The sequence below is a fragment of the Halyomorpha halys genome, unplaced genomic scaffold, assembly GCF_000696795.3.
Source record: "Halyomorpha halys isolate HHAL.00 unplaced genomic scaffold, Hhal_1.1 Scaffold540.1, whole genome shotgun sequence".
Lineage (NCBI taxonomy): Eukaryota > Metazoa > Arthropoda > Insecta > Hemiptera > Pentatomidae > Halyomorpha > Halyomorpha halys.
In genome coordinates, this window is record NW_027114507.1 from 146,264 (window position 1) to 163,906 (window position 17,643).

At 33.1% G+C, this 17,643-nt stretch overlaps 1 protein-coding gene across 1 annotated transcript in view; it reads left to right on the plus strand.

The window, feature by feature from the left end:
• The window catches only part of LOC106684037 (zinc finger protein 271), a 21,810-nt gene extending 4,391 nt beyond the window's left edge, over positions 1-17,419 (plus strand). The window contains exons 2-7 of the mRNA XM_014425869.3: positions 3,862-4,054; positions 4,790-7,476; positions 11,342-11,637; positions 12,718-12,837; positions 14,293-14,439; positions 17,156-17,419. Coding sequence (XP_014281355.1) covers positions 3,862-4,054; positions 4,790-6,659 — 2,063 coding nt within the window. The 3' untranslated portion in view covers positions 6,660-7,476; positions 11,342-11,637; positions 12,718-12,837; positions 14,293-14,439; positions 17,156-17,419. The remainder of the gene's footprint in view (positions 1-3,861; positions 4,055-4,789; positions 7,477-11,341; positions 11,638-12,717; positions 12,838-14,292; positions 14,440-17,155) is intronic.
• Positions 17,420-17,643: the final 224 nt, after the last annotated feature.

Genomic DNA, 17,643 nt, shown 5'->3' on the forward strand with positions numbered 1-17,643 from the left:
TTTATTCTTAATTTATGTAGCATCTTTAATAATTGGCCATATGATAACCATCGCATTTAGTATTGATAAATTTAGCTTTTGGGGAGGGGAAGCTGGGCAGTCTTTAGGAGGATGGCGCTGTCAGGATGTTTTACATATTTAGATTTTCTGTGACTGTTTTTTCCAAATGAAAAAAGGATTTGCAATTAAAGTACTGTGTTACACCTGTTTTATTTTATATATGTGTACGAAGAAACTCCACAGTCGCTCACTTTTTTAATTTCTCCAACCTCCTTGATAGGTGTATTGCAATTAAATCTTACAATATAAAGGAAGAAAAAATAATTTATTTTCACCTTCGTTTTCCTTCATCTGTGTTGCTTTGGCCACATTTAAATTTTTGTCCTTCAAATCCTGAGTTACATCTATTGTGGGAATATTTGGTAGTAGGTTGCATATGGCCAGAGTATTTTTTGCTTTATTTTTAGGTACATAAGTCTGATGTTAATATTTAACTTCTCTGGCTCCTTTTAATCATAGCCCTCAGGGGGAAAAAAAATAAGTCCATGTTCAAGAAATTTAATTGTGAAGTCCTTTTTACATATTGACTAAAAGGTTGGAAATCTTTTAATGTCTCCTTATGCTTATTGATGTAAATAGACAACAATCATTGGAACATGGTATGTTTGAACTGACTTGTATAGCACTGCCTGAAGAATCTTCCTCCATTGAATCAGGGATTTCTCCTAGTAATGATTTTTAACTCAATTTAATGTTCTTCTTTTCCAGAAGTTTTTTCCCTCTTTATTAGCCAAGTTTCTATTCCCTTTATGGATATATTGGCCAGGTGAGGCTCCATTTATTTCAGTAGACTAATGATAAATGTGGTTAACTATTTAAACCAAATAAATAAAAAAAATAATGAAGGAATAATAAAACAAATTTGAAAAATGAAGAAATATATAAACAGACTGCTTCTTATAAGTATGGAGTTATCAGACTTGTGAACATGCACTAAAGCCATCTATACTCAAACTCTGCCAACAACACATTGGTGGTTTGGTTCTTAAACTACATTTCTTATTTATAAATAAACAATAACAGGACCACTAAAATTAGTCCAAATTAATATAGAAGTTCATGTGTGCAGTTTTCTCTGTTCTAGGCCATTTTTAACAATGAGATGTATCTTATCCTTTTTAAAATTTATGTTAGTCATAAAAAATTAATAATATGGGAATGAAGATTGCATCTTCAAATATTGACTCAACAGTTTTCCAGATGATCTTGTTGTGAATTATTTAGACCAGTACTCGGCAAACTTAATAAGCAAAAGTTACCAATTACCACTTTAGTAGTGACACATCAAACAAAAAAAGTTTTTATTTTATTTTTAAGTGCATATTGCTAAGATTGTACCATAGATTGGGGTTACTTTCTCTACTGGTTTCCTGGAGAATGTTCTAAAGCTAATAGGCACAAAGTTACAGTATAGATTCTAAATTACAGTAAAACCTTTTGCATTATTTTAAAAAAAGATTCTTGAAGAATTCTTAATCAATGTTTAAATTGTGTATGTTAAACTTAAAAGATTTAATTAAGACTACTCTAAAGAACTAGTTTTTAATAATAACACAACTAAAATTGATCCACTTTACTCTCAGCTCAATTTATTTCAATTCTCCAATTTTTCGGCCCTTAGGCCAATATCAAGGAGGCAACTTCTATTACTGACTTGTCACGATTCATTAAAAAATGCCATAAGAAGATGGTCAGGGTTTGCGGACAAAAAAAGAATTTTTTAAATATTTTTTTTGGCCCTGATGGGGCATTGCATGATTGCAGAGTGGGGCAAAGCGTCGGACATCAAAATAGTTTTAAACTATTTGTTCTTTTTTTGACCGCAACCCTGACCATCTTCTTATATTTAAATCTTTACGGTCAACTATATATACATATATAAAAATTATATAAAGTAGAAAATTCAGAATTACTTTTTTTTATTCAAGAAGAAAATACATCAGGCAGATATTACAACAGTATTTTATATCTTTCCTAATTTTATGGAGGAGCCACTCTCCCTCGCCTCAAATTGCTGTATGTGTCTCAAGAGCTGCATTTTAATGACTCGTGACCAAGACGTCTATTATTGCTGCCATTTTATATGACTGGTGTTTATACACATGGTACAGACATATGTACCATCTCTGAATTAAACCTTCTTTTCACTTAGCAGTACAGGAGTTAAATGTTTGATTAATCTAAATATTTATTTAGCTTTTGATGAATGGGTAGTATTAGTTTTCAGATTCAAAATTGAAAAAGTATGACAAAAAATCACATTCATCTTCCATTTTTGGTAAAAGAAATAATCAGTTGAAAATGAAGATTTTGTAATTTCACTTAAATCACCCATGTTATGTTAAAACAACAATCCAAAAACTCTATATCCCAGTAATATATGTATTAAATTGAAAATCTCCACTGATCTATCCATTTATAGGTTTTTATTCTAATTTTGGAGAGAAAAAAAATTATAAATTATGGTTAAAAAAGTCAGTTACAGGATTATCTTATTTTCTTTAGTTCAAAAAAAGTAAGGAAGGAATTTTGAGAAAATTCTGTGACTGGATGAAAATAATTAACAATATTGTATAGAAACATTCACGCATTTCAGGTGTATAGGATATTATAAACTTATTAAAAAAATTCAGTTTTAAAAATCCTGTCCTTAATATTTAGGGAATTTGAATGAACTTGCTACAACGACGGCAAAATGCTTTCGTGTCACAACTCAACTCTTAATATTTGCAAGTTGTTGAGAAAAACTGATTACACAGGCAGCATTTTTATTTGGAAATATTTTGTGCTATGCTCTCCCTTTAGCATATGTTTCTCATATTTAAAATCCAGAAGGAATGGTGTGAAAAGAAACTATGGGTGGTGTACATTGATCATTCTTGAACGTCATTAAAAATTAAACTGTTTTTAATTTAAAACTAGTTAAAAGAAATAATTTTAAAACTAGAGGTAAAGAAAAAGTTTTATATATAAAAAAAATTATAATAGTATATATAAACTTCTAAAACCTTATGTAACCTCTGCTTGCTTCTAGACATACTTCTAATTTGCTTGGCTGCATTTTACATAATTTTCTACAGTCTCAGCCAATTTCATTGCAGGGATGCTGTTTTGGGCTCTGGGTTAGTTATACATCATTATAGAATATTGTTATAAAAAGGGTCTATTGTTTGTTTCCAAAATACTTTGTCAATTTGTAAGTTGAAATCTCGAGGGGATGGGGGACCATCCTTAAGGATGATACTTCCCCTAGTCTAGTTCTGAATAAAGTTTACAAATTAAAGAAAATTTTCTCTTATGGAAGGAATATTACATTATCTAAAGATTTTAATCAAATTTAGATTATGAAAGATCTATTTAAAAAATGTAGCTTTGCCTACAATCCCTTTAATATCTCCAACAACCTCTAATAGAACTCTCCTGATTGTTACGTTGAAAGGAATTTTGGCCTTGTCTTTAGTTAACTCTTGCTTCTCAATGTGATATTTAATGTATAACATGATTTATTTGATAATAGTAGTCATCTATTTGTTATCATCCTACGTTATGTGTCTCTAGATCGGTTCTTAATTGAAGTACGATTTATTATGATCCTGGAGGAGAATGTAGAAAAGCAATTCCAAATATTTTAGGTTTCTCTCTGTAGTTTCATATTAATTTTATAGCCATGTATAATTCTATAGATGAATTAATCATGTGAGATAGGTTTTAATATAATGTAGTGTTTATGTTAAGTATTTTAATGTACACATATCTTATAAAAATTAAAAATTAATATTGTTTTCTTTGTTGTTTCTTTAGCAACAAATAGCATTTTACCTGAGGGGTATGATCCACTTGACCCCAATCAATGGGCACAAGAAGAAGTTATTATTGAATCTTCTGATACCTTTATCAAACAAGAGGTTATTGAAGAAGAAGAACAAGAACAAGCTCATGTTTATGAGTGCTATAAATGTGCCAGAAGGTTTAACTTTAAGGACAAATTGTTCAAGTAGGCTAAAATTAATTACTTATGTTTCTATATTAATATTAAGTAATTATGATATTATCTTCCACAATCAAGTCAAATCAGATAGATATAGTAGGCACACACAATTAAATAATTCATTTTTATTCAGAATAAGTTTGAAAACTGTTATTTCATTACTACATGAAATCAAGTAGAATTTTATTTTTTAATTATTTAGGTACGTTCAAATAATATTACCCGCACGTTTCTTACATTTTATATCCTTCATGAGATTGCAATAACAGCTGTTTATGAAAAATTCATGACATTTTGATAATGATACAATAGAATCGGTATTGGATTCTCTCTCACTAAACACAAAGTTATTGTTATTCAGTTGCACTCTCCAACACCAAAATCACTTATTGAGAAATATCAAACATGAATTCATCTTAATGTGTTCCAAGATAAAGCTTAAAATTTGTAACGTCATCAGTCGAGGGTATTTTCACTGAGGAAAATCTAATAGTAGACCCAACTGAATAACACTATTAACTCGATAGAGCAAATAAAGTATAATTAAATTAGGATTTTAAAAAATTAAAAACACCCACAGTCTTTTTCAAGCCATTAAATATCATTTATTATATATTTTTATTAAATTATCTTATACATTAGTTCAAGCATTGTTATTTAGGTTAAGAGTTAATGTGAAAAATTTCAAAAATATTAATTATTTTTTATTCAATTTATTTTACTTTTTAAATTTTGTTTCAGACATATGAAACTCCATCACGCTCGAGGAGATGATGTCATGATAGAAAGAGATGGTAAAAGAATATGGACATGCACACAGTGTGACAAGACATTTATTTCTCGGAAGGGTTCGATAATACATCAAAGAACACATACTGGAGAAAGACCATATTCATGCAGCGTTTGTCAGAAACGTTTTATTGACAGTAGCACTCTGATGAAACATCAAGTAATTCATCAAGCTGTTCGACCTTTCAGTTGTGTTATTTGTCATCGAGGCTTTAATCAAAAGGTGGCTTTACAGCGTCATGAAAGAACCCATGGCCAGCTTCAGCCAACTTTTAGATGTAAATATTGTCCTAAAACTTTCCTAGTCTCCAGTAGTTTGCAAGCCCATGAAAAAATCCATTCGGGTATCAAGCCATATACTTGCCAATATTGTCCATCACGTTTCCATACATCTACTGCTCAGAGACAGCATGAAAGGGTGCATACCAATGAACGCCCCTATGCTTGTAATTACTGTCCCAAAGCTTTCAAAGATTCTGGTACACTATTTAAACATCAGGTTATACATTCTGGTATTCGTCCGTTTGTTTGCCCTATTTGCTCCCAAGGGTTTACTCAGAAAGTAGCTTTGAGGAAACACATAAGATCACATGTTTCAAGACATGTTGGAAATAATTGTGAAGTTTGTGATAATGTATATTTCAACAAGGATGAGCTTTGCAGTCACATAGAAGAGCATATAGAGCAACATCCAAGCCTTACTCAAGTAAAATCCATGGCTACTTCTTCGATAAGAGTTAAGCAGCAGTCTGTTAGTAGCCCTGAACCTCAAGAACCAGAAGTAAAAGAAAGTGGAGATTTAAGTGACTTGGCCACTCTATGTGATGTTGCAATATCTACGGCTGGTGACCTTGCGCACACTTATCCTTGTCTTCACTGTGGAATGAGTTTTCGTCGTAAAAAGTCTCTGGACTCTCATCTCTCCATTCACAGAACTACCTGCAAGTACTGTGATCGTCCCTTTCCTGATAAAATATCTCTTGAAACACATGAAAGGAGATTATGTGCTGAATCAACGCCTCCGCAACAAAATGAAGATAAACTTGTTCCTGTTGTTCGAGAACAGTACCTCAAACATCCCAAAAGGTTTTTCTACTGTGAACGCTGTGATAAAACATTCAGTTCACGTAATGGATATATCATACACCAGCGTAGTCATACAGGCGAACGCCCATACCCTTGCCGGTGGTGCGAAAAGGCTTTCGGTGATTCAGCTACAAGACATAAACATGAACGCATACATACAGGGGAACGTCCTTTCAAATGTTCTCGGTGTCCTAGAGCTTTTAATCAGAGGGCAGCTCTTAGGGCTCATCAGGTGACACATACTGTAGACAGAGCTTTTCTCTGCAAATATTGCCCTTCTAGTTTCCCTTATTTTGCAACTTTGAAAAGACATCAACAAGCTTGCCATAATGAAATAGCATGTCCTCTCTGTAGTATTTCAACAAATGATACAAAAAAGTTACAAGCCCATGTTGTCAATAAACATGTTAATATGGTTAATGGCAACATATCCTGTGTTCTTTGTGAATCAGGAATGTTTACCGATCCTGATGAATATAGTGAACACATTGTTTGGCATGGAAAGCAACAAGCATCTAATGCAAACAAACCAAGGACACCCACGAGAAGACGACAAGTCTTACGAAAGAAACCTATCAAGGAAGAGGTGGAAGAAGAACCTGTAGAACAAGTCATTGAGCAAACCATTGTCACCGATGACTTTCCGATAGTTGAAGGCGACTATACCTGTGATATGTGTGGAATAATGTACCAAGATAAAGAGCAGTTGAAAGAGCACATTCCTATTCACATTTAAATGATCTATGTTACTGGTTATAGATTCGATAAAAGTTTCACAATCATCACGCTTCCATCAGTGCTTGATCTTTTATTGGTTTTTATATCAAATCTTAGTGCCTTATCTTTCCTTCAGAAAGGCCCTGTTACCAAAAATTTAAATTAATTATTTAAGAAAAATACTTAATCTTGAGAAATTTTTATATTGCAAGTATGATTTCTATTAAAAATCATATGTTATTGTAATTTTAATATCACAGAATTGACCCTTCCTATTTATGTAGGAAGTAGGTCCAATCGATCAATGTTCTTGTATGTTTTTTTGAGTATATAATTAACTTACATAAGTTGTGTAAATTTTATAAATTGTATATTATTGCTATTTAATAATAAAATTATTAAAATCTACTTATTTTTATTGGCATGTTTAGAGTATTGGATGCTTTTAAAAGAAAAGCTGTATTTGTAAATTACATTAAGTAGCTGCACCTATTTTAATTTGACTTATCAATGATATGTATGTAGAATATTTATACACATAAAATTCTACTATCTAGTAGCTATTGTATATTATTAGTGTAGATTGTATATTTCATCAGTGGACAAAGTTTTAGTTAAATTTAGTATTAAAAAAAATTAATAAAATAGTATATAATATATAAATTTCCTTTTAAATATTGATGTCAATAAAATTTAAATATGATTTTAGTGTGATTGTTTACCCTCAATTTTCCCATATGATTATTTTTGGAATTCACTAAAATTATGAGTAGGCACAGTTATTTTTGGTTTTTCTCTTCACATTTTTAAATTAAAAAAGGTTTATGTCACAAAAGGTGAGTTAAACAACTGTTTATTTATTATTAATTTATAGGGATTGATTAGCCAGAGATAACTTATTAGCTCAATGCTTTATTTTTCATTATTACTATTTTTCCTTTTTTAAAGTTTTAGTTGTTGCACATAGTATGTCAGTTTATGGTGTGGGGTGCTTGTTTTATATTAAGTTTGTTTCATGGCTTCACATGATGTAATAACAAAAGGAAACTCGGGAAAAAGAAAAAAAAAAAGAATTATGATAATCTTTAAAATAAAATTTTCAGACTTCAATCAGTATCAAATTTAATTAAATAGGTTATTCTTTAAGTTCTAAAGGAAGTTGGTGCCATAAGTAATCTTGTTCAGTAAGTTCAATCATTTCCCTATCAGATTTTGATTTATTTACATGTTTCATTATCATTTCATGATGAATAATCTTTAGATAAATAGCAGCAAATGGTGTACTAAACCACTGTTCACATGATAGTTGTTCAATTATTTCTTTTATATTTTGAGAATGTATTGATTTAAAAATAAATTGAACTTGTTTTGGGTGGTCTTTACATGATGTTTTATATATGTTAACACTTAGGTATTATTATTTATGTAAACTATCAAAAAATTACGAAAACTAATTTTAAATACTACTTGCTTAGAACTATTATTATTGTTGGTAGCATTAATATCACTCTTTGATCATCAACTTTTAACAAGCACAAAATTTTAATTATATGAAGCAGTATTGGTAAAGGTTATCACCGCAAGGTTAGAAGGTGCTATGAAACTGACGATTTATTTTGTATAACTGAACATACCTACAAAACGCTTGGAGAGAGATATGGGATTACGGGAACGAAAGGACTCCAGCATCTGCTTTATGGAAAGGGAAGGGACATTTAAAATAGGCTAAAACAATATTGATACAAAATTAAAATTAAGGTTGATTTTCTTAATAAAAAGTCAGATTTTCGGGTGATACCGAAAATGAATACCTAGGTTACAACGTTGGAATAACTATTATCTCATATATTTAATGAAGTATGACAGTGACCTATTCACCTAGATGACTATAAATTAGTAACGTAGAAGTCATTAACCAATCATAATATATCTCTCAAAAAGTATTAGAGAACAGTACTAGATTGTTACCGATATTTAAAATACCTTCTCTTCAATCTAAGGCTGTGGTTCCCAAACTTTAACCCTTTTGGTCGAATTGGGAAAATGGCGGAACCCTAACATTATCTTTTAATGCTAATTAAGAGATTCGTCTTTTCAACAAAAGCTAGGATACGTACACAACAAAACCTGAAGAAAATCTGATATCGTAAGGTTCAAAACTGTTTTGAGTTGAATTGGAATGACCCATTCCTAAATTATTTCGAGGAACCCCGGCTGGGAACCACTGGTTTAGAGTTTCCTCCAAACAATAATCTTATGTATATTACTTAAACAAAGGCCTTTGTAAAATCAGTAATAATTTATAAGCCCAATTACTTCGTCTTAAAAGAGAAGTTGTATAAACCTTTTATGGCCTCAGTCAGGATATAAAGTTTGGCTTTTAAATTAATTTGGCCATTGATTTGTGATGTTGAGCGATATTTCCGTAGTTTACAGAATCCTGAAGGGATGTTTCAGAGTGCTCACTATGAAACCAAATCTAGTCGTGTAGTATTTTGGGATGGTTCCAATGTTACCCTATTCACGAAACTCAACATGGGCTCCTGAGGATACCAAAATTCCTTTCACTCGTCGTAAACACTCTAATCAGTATTTAGAACCGAACCATCGAAGACTCATGAAGTGCCAACAGAAGACCAAGTGTGTAAGTAACCAACCAGGGCTGAAATCATCTCCATGAACAAAAAGTCTTGGATCGGGATGAATATTAAGGATCCCTTGATTTGGGAAGACGGATAAAGTTTGATAATATTTCGTAAGATAAGAATAATACATCAAATAATGTCGCGAATCTAAATTTTATAATTTTGGTAAACATCAATTAATTTTTTTGGTTATAAAGTAATATAACCCCAGTGCAATGGCTGAAACCACCAACGTCCGCCATGCTTGCCTCCCTGAATAACACTGACATGTGGATGGGCCGCTCGGACGGTTCCTTTGTACAAGTCTACGATTCCTGGCGAGCGGCCAACATGTAGATCCGCCTTTAGGTACTTGCAATAGTACGAGTACCTAATATTATTTTTGTTCTAGTTAGGCTATCTTGTGCCTAGGTTCCCTCCCCCAAATTGCTTCTAAGGTGGGTAATTCTGCTAATGCAGTGTTATTGGGTTTCATATGTCTGACAACTATAGTTTTATTTCTTCGTTTATGGCGTGAAGGTTGTAATAACAATGCGTTAGATAGATCCGATACTAAAACTACAGCTCATTGGAGCGTGTAGGGTGTTAAAAGTTTATACTGGGAGTATACGATAAAGGACCTAGTAAAAAGTCGTTTATTGCCCTGGAGTTTAAAATAAATTCCGTGTTAGGGAAAAAACAACAACAACCAATTAACCAGGAAAAGTATTCTATTATTCTTTGGCTTTCAGTTGAATTTATTTCGAATTTATATTATATCCAAGGCGTTTGTGTAATTTAAACATTTTCACGCCATCTCTTTGTTTTACCTCAAATTACACATTTCCTAAACCTTGGAATACATCTGGATAAACAACTAACTTGAAATCCTCACACAACACTGAAAAGAAAGGAAACCATAGGTCGATTCCGACTACTACACCATTTACTGGATAAGCTCTCTAAACTTCCAATCTATTACAAAAGACTGATCTACATGACTGTAATAAGGTCTGCCTGGACGTTTGGTGTTGAGCTTTGGGGCTCTACTAAACCTTCGAATTCCTCTTGTATCCAATCCTTACAATCCAAATTCCTCAATGCTCTCTACTTTGTCACAAATAAAATCATTGATAAAGGCCTTAATGTTCCATATGTAACCAATCTAACCCGAACCAAAAATCAATCCTTCTATGATAAACTCCCTAACCACCCAAACCCACTAGTTTCTAACCTTGCTTCCTCTTCCATCCTGACAATCCTCTGAGGCGCCTGAAGAGAAGAAGCCATCTTATAATGTAGATACGAGACCTTCGAATGTACTAATGCCATTCATTACGTTCAACCATTCCTTTAAAGTGACCTGTTTTTTTGTTCGTTACAAGTATTCTTTATTTCCCGCTTAACAAGAGTTGGGAAATATTTAATTCCGGAGGTTATTTATAAGATTTAGGTGACAACGGACTGCGAGCCATCTTCAAATCCAAGTAGCCACGTTCGAATAATCACAGTCAGCTTTTGTGAAGAATGAATAAAGATGATTATATAACATGTTATTCATCAATAATTCATGAACATTATTGTTGGGTCAGTATTATTTTGTTGGATCTAGTATTTAATATCTGTATTTCTAGTTTTTCAATTTGTCTGTTATTTCTTTTTGAAAAAAGCACATTTTCCCTGTACCACACAACTAAATTGCAGTTTCACTTATTGTCAAATTTACGACTCAATAAACAAGTTGATATTCGTCTTTCATTAATTTTCAACACCGTCCCAAAAAATTATTAGATTGCTTTATCGATCGCTGGGTGTTTTTTTGTTTCTAATGCGCCTGGACCTCTGCAAGTAACTTCGGACAACCCATTAAACACAAAAATAAAAAGAGTAGTAACATATTAGAATATGTTACTTCATTCCTTATTACTAAAATATGATTTAAGATAATTTACTATTTTCACAGATCTTTCGCTGTGATCTAATTACTGCTGTCTAGTTTGATTTATTTCCTTAGATTTTTAAACATTAAATGCATAATTAGAATTAAATACAACTTACCTCTAAATTTCGATGTTAGGTCATAAAATGGATGGCGACGGTATTGAAAAAGAGTATGGATTCGCAGTATACATTAATCCGAACCGAGAAAAATTAGAATCCAAAAGGGACCTTGATGTCGGAATACTAGAAGATGTTATCCGAAATCTGAAACCTATTGGCCCTTGGAGAGTTTCGAAAACATGGTGCGGACTTCTTGCAGCCTTTTGTATGGAAAGTGATGCATTGGACCTTCTAAATACTCCCCTTAAAGGAACCTTTGGATCATCTGTTCAGCTAGCGAAATTTTGTAATAAAGATGTGAGGAGCAAACAGGTTTGGAAAATACAAGCTTTCTCATTAATTTTAATTACGTATAAGTTATCTACGTAATATTTATATTTAAAACGACCAACTTTTAATCAATTGTCCCTGTACTCTGAGCGTTTATTGGAAAAAGATCCGTGATAGTGAAAATACCCATATTTTACTTGCTTGCTATGATTAATTGCTATGTTTGAAATATTATCCAATAGGATACCGTTGGATAATTATTGAAGATAATTATCCAAAATTACTTATATTAATTACTTTTTGTTAAATGACTCTAGTATTCCAAGACTTTTGGAATTGGATTTTTCTTCTTAAAGATTATTGTTTGTTTACCAATTATTAAGTTTGCATTTATGGAATACCATTAAAAGTAAATATTCATAGTACATAAAATGGTTTTGGACTGTATTTGCACAAACACTACAGAAGTAAACAAAGTTTTTATTGAACAAGAAAGACATGAGTGACACGCTTGAAATGATAATAGTAATAACCCAGATACACAGAATTGCCAAGGAAGTCCCATCATTGTCGGTTTTTCTGGAAGTCTCGTCCTCTCAAAGGATTTGCCAGAAGTTTTCAAGTCCGTCTCTCACCAGAACTCCAGCCAAAGTAAAAACTTAAAAACACCTCTTTACCATAAGAGGATATTTATCTCTTCGATTCTTCTTACGGAGGCGAGAAATTCTGAAGAGGGCTCCTCCCTCCAAAACCTCGCCATAAAGTCTAGTCAATAAATCAATATAACTCAATTATTTATTTGTCTACCCGACCATGCCCTGAGGTCCTTTCCAGGAGGTCTTGACACTTATTTAATTCCATTAATCCTACCGAGAGAACATACTATCTTCTCTTACCTTCCGTTTAAAATTTCCCTACAATTTATGTAAGGTAACCCTGTTTACTAGTAAAAATATGATCTTTGAAGTCATGAGAAGCTGCGGTCCCCAGTGTTCAAGAACACCCACACCTCCCAACTTGGAATTATTCGATACATTGCATGTTAAAAAAAAAAAATAGTAAGATTAAAATTACTTATTTTTAAATGAACTACAATTCATGTTATTTAACTCTCTTTTCCAGGTATTACTTCTCAGAGACGTGCCTTGGGCGGTACCTCTTCTGGAAATAAAAGCTACTCTCGAGAAACAAGGGATCTTCCCGCTTAGCATAGAACGTTTAAGGCAGAATATTAAAATAGAAGTATGAAAAAGCTGTTAACAGAAAATAAGATTTATTACTAATCTTAAATAGCTCATTAATTCCAAAAATGAAAATCCATTTACTTGATCTAGTAAAATGTTGGTTTTCCCTGGATTATGGGCTATGGTAATTCAACTATAGATGAAAGCTAATACCTACATTGTGACACCGGTTATACTACAGTAATGTTATACTGAGAAGCCATGAGAACTTCTACTTCTCCTAGTTCGCTATAAAATGAAATCAAAATCATTGTTGATTTGCTCCATCAGGTCCATGTTAAGAATTTATTATATGAAATATAATTTATTTATCAAAAAAAAACAACAGTCAAACAGTCCATTACAAGAGCTGTATAGGTTGATCAGTATCATTATCGCGCACACCGTAGCATGAATTCTTTCAAAGAGCCTTTATCAAACTCCACGATCCTCAATACTTCCAGTTCTTTTCTTCTGCCCCAAACCATACCTCCCATTTCTTTCTTACAAATCAGGGATTTCCTATGTCTTCTTAACTTCCTTAAAATGATGGAAAATGATCCTTAGCATCTTTGTCGCCTTTGCAAGAGGATTAAGTTTCAATTAAAAAAAAGGTATTTTAATGGCATAACTCCTCTTGACATAATCTCACTGTTTCATATGATAACTTATCTCAATGTGTCACAGACTATCATGGTTATGAGTGTGTTAAAGCGATGCCTTGAGAACATCGAGACAGTTGTGGCACCTGATCGAATCTCGCCAGAGAGGACCGAAATTTATTTTGTGGTGGGCTCATAGAATAATTTGCCAAAAGTAATTTCAATTAAAATTATATACCGACGGCTGTGATTTGAAACAGCTTTGTATTCACAAGCAATTGTAATAGTAACTACTTGATGGAGAGATTCATCAAATACTATTACTATACTGAAAAATCCCTCATAATAAATAAAACTAATCTTTTGGTAATAACCAATCAATTTTCCTGTGATAACAGTAAGGATTCACTTTCGAAACTAGTATAAATATTTTTAAAATAATATGGCAGATGGATCGTTTGATTCAGGTTTTCAATGCCTTAATTGTTATTCCGCATTCAAACTTACAAGTTAAACGAGTCAAAGTAATTGTAACTATTATAATATTATGTAATTGTAATCACTTCTTGCTCAACAGTCACGCATCCGCTGCATCTATGCAAAAATTTATTTACTATTTCTAGAGAAATGAATTTACTTTCAACCAAAAGAGTTGTTAACTTTTAGATTATGTTCCAGAATAGAATTATGTTAATACATTTTTTTGAAAGGAGGGGAATTCTCGTTATAAAAAAAAGCAAAATGGACATAATTTCCTTCAAGTTAATAACATTAACCTATCGATAAGTTTTTGAAGTTTAAAATAGCTTATCTGTTTTTAAGCTACAAAAATTTCTAAATCTGCGCTTCATTTGCATTTTTCTTGTAAACAGGTCTCAGATACCGCGCATTATGATACACTGTTGAGAAATGGACTTGATTTCTTCGGCGTCACTAGATTTTCTGCTGTTCCCGAGAGATGGCGAAGACCACCAACAGATTTACCTCCGGACTCAGTGATACAATGTTATAGATGTCAGGTATTGTACACAAATAATATTGTTTTATTCTGAATCTTATTCGACTACAATCGTTAAATAGCCCGCCATACATGTAACATTATCTTCAACCATCCTCCCAGAGAAGTGGTTATATATAGATTTCTCTGTCAGTACATTGTACTCTCTTCATCACTGGTTTGATTTCCATCTTCCTTACCAATACACAAAGAAATTCCTAGATTTAACGAAATCTTATTCTAATAAATGTTTTATTTTGTTGTATTTCCATCACACCATCCATGACTCGTTTTCTATTTATATACATGTATACATAACTTTATATATTTTTTATCATAACTTTATATTAATTAGATTTGCATAATTCGATTTTCGCCTACTTTTTTCGAGTTTATATAAAGTCGGGATCGGGGGTCTCATTTTCTGATGCCTCCCTTGCCGTGGACATCGGAAGACCCCGAAGACGCCGCGACTGCGAAACCGCCCTCTTATATTATCCATCGTGGCATGCACCTACTTCCTAGCCACAGCCGAGGAATAGCTTGATCAAGACAGACGTATTTTCTAACACCAGCGAAGATTCACGGTTTTCACCATCTCGCCCACCGCACACCAGGACGAGGGAAGCGCCAATTGGACGCGGAAGTAACCGTGGGAGTGAGACTTCCAGCCCAGTCACCAGATAAGCAACTAATTTCCTACTATATGAGACCCCATGATTTGCTCTTGTGTTATATAATAAATAATTATTTAAACTAACACCTACTATCTTGATTGCCCCCTTCAGGGGTTTTATTTGGTCTTAAAAGAAATATATAATAACCAGAAAAGTCTCACAATTTTAACACCCTTTTCCACACTAATGTAAAAAAAAAAAATTCAACATACACTGGGGATACCTGAAGTAATTAACGGATAGGTCCCGCTGTATACAGTATATATAGAAGCTATGACATGATCTCGTGGAGAAACCAAAACTGGAATATTGTTGTGTATTTGTCAATTTTTCTTTATGACATCTTATGATTTTGATTTTCATACTTTTCAGTCAACAAACGTTTTAATTCATTCGTATTTATATTGCGTTTTAATGCTCTCGTTTGTCGCAGTTTCTGTAGTGGATATCTCACACGTATCTTTATACGCTACAATTGCCTGTGTAATTGATTTAGAGGGCTTCGATTAGTTTTAATGTAACTTCAGTCGTTCACATATTGCAAAATATAAGCTACAACAAAATCCACCTCAGGCTTAGTAATGATGAGTAATGGAAACAGAGGTTTCTGGTACTTTTTTTTTAATCAATCGAAAGCGAGCGTTTGAGTACATAAATCATGTCGGGAAATTTGAATTTCGATGTTTGAATCGACCAGACCTTAAACAGTGGTCACGTTGCGGCCAACGAATTTTTAATTCAACCTAACCTAAACCATGCACGCAACCAGTTATGTGACCATTTTGCCACACCCTCTTTAATTTCAATCTAGCCTTAACCAACAGGCCATATCCCTTTTTCTTCACATGATTATCAAACCACATCCCTTCTTTATTTTTATTTTATTTTTTCCTAACTCTTATTTTTATTTATTAAACAAATACAATGATATATAGTACTTAAAAAACTAAAAATTATATATACACTAGATACATTTTATTTTGATTTGCCTTACGGCATTATAAGATGTTACAAAGTTGGTCCGCTGAAGGCGGTTTTTACATGAGTAGCTGGATTGCCAGGGGCTAACAAGGGATGAGGAGGGACCATTCCGGCTGGTGGATCCCTTCTTTAGTCACTCCGCCCCTCTTATAACCCCTACTTCTTTCTAGCCAGCCAATCACAGCAGTCCCATCGCTCAACCGCCATCTTGCTTACCCCTACACCACACCAGGGTCAGGTACCTACTTTATATCCTATAAACTTAGGTCGGCAAATTGTTTTTCTGCTGTTTGAGAGGTTTTGGTGGACTCTGAGTGTATCCTGGCAGGATTCGTTTTTTTATACAACTTCAGAAAATGAAGGATTTGTATGGGCTGACACAGAATTAACCTTGGCCTTTATAATCGAGCTTGCTATAACAGGTGACCAGTAGTATAATCTCTCCAACCTGGGTCCTGTTTCATAATAAAGTACAAACTAATACTATTAGTCTTGTCGATTTAACTTAATATAATTACACTGACTTGTACAATAGTAACTTGTACTTTAGTACTTTTTAACTGCTGTAATATCACTAATAGTCCTCCCTATTGTGAAAATAAAGAAGTATTAGTGTAATTAACGGTTTGTTTCGATACTTGTAGTTTGAACTAATACTATTGGATTTCATTATGAAACAGGGCCCTGCCCTCATCCTGAAGTAAATCATCATATCATAACAAGAAGAATAGTTTTATACAAATACAATACATTGATTAAACTAGTATTTTAGGCATTTAGAGTTCGGTTGTCAATCATGGTAACTGATTATTTTTTCTTATGAATTGAAGTTGTTAACATCATCGGTTTCTTTAAACATGATTCAATAGATTGTTAAAAGAATTTTTAACTTTTAATTGATAATGTTCATATTAATTTACGATAAGTTATCGCAGGCCGAACGTTTAACATTGAAGCTAACAAACTTTTAACATTTTAAGAATTCTCATTTTGTCAGTTACCTTGTTTTACGACCACATACCTCATTTAAGGATGTGCTTATTTATGATGTTGGTTTTTCAAATATTTTGCATGACACAGAACTTCTGGCACATCGCAGCACATTGCAACCTGCCGGCCCGGTGCGTGCGATGCGGAGGGCCCCACTCAGTGGAGACCTGCCCGCGACCAAGGAGCGACCCCTTTTGCTGCCAGTGCGGTGGGCCCCACCACGCTGCCTACCGCCACTGCCCCGTCAGGCTTCAGCTATCGACTAGCCCTTTAAGTTATCCTATGCCTGTTGCCAATAGCAAAGAAATGAGTAACCTGTAAATGTGTACCAAATATAAAGTATTGAAACACTCATTCGAAATTATTTGTTATATTTTTTTTAAAATTAAATGTTGAGATATATTTTGGGACTTTGATTTTTTTAATAATTCTACTAAGGAAGTAGCTAGATTATTATGTTGAACCTGAGAGTCCTGCAGACAAATATAGCTCCAAATCAGTGTGAAATGGCCTTAAGTATGAGATGGGCGCCTGATCAGCTCTGCGCTATTTTTACGCCATTTTTGGGTATTTTACAC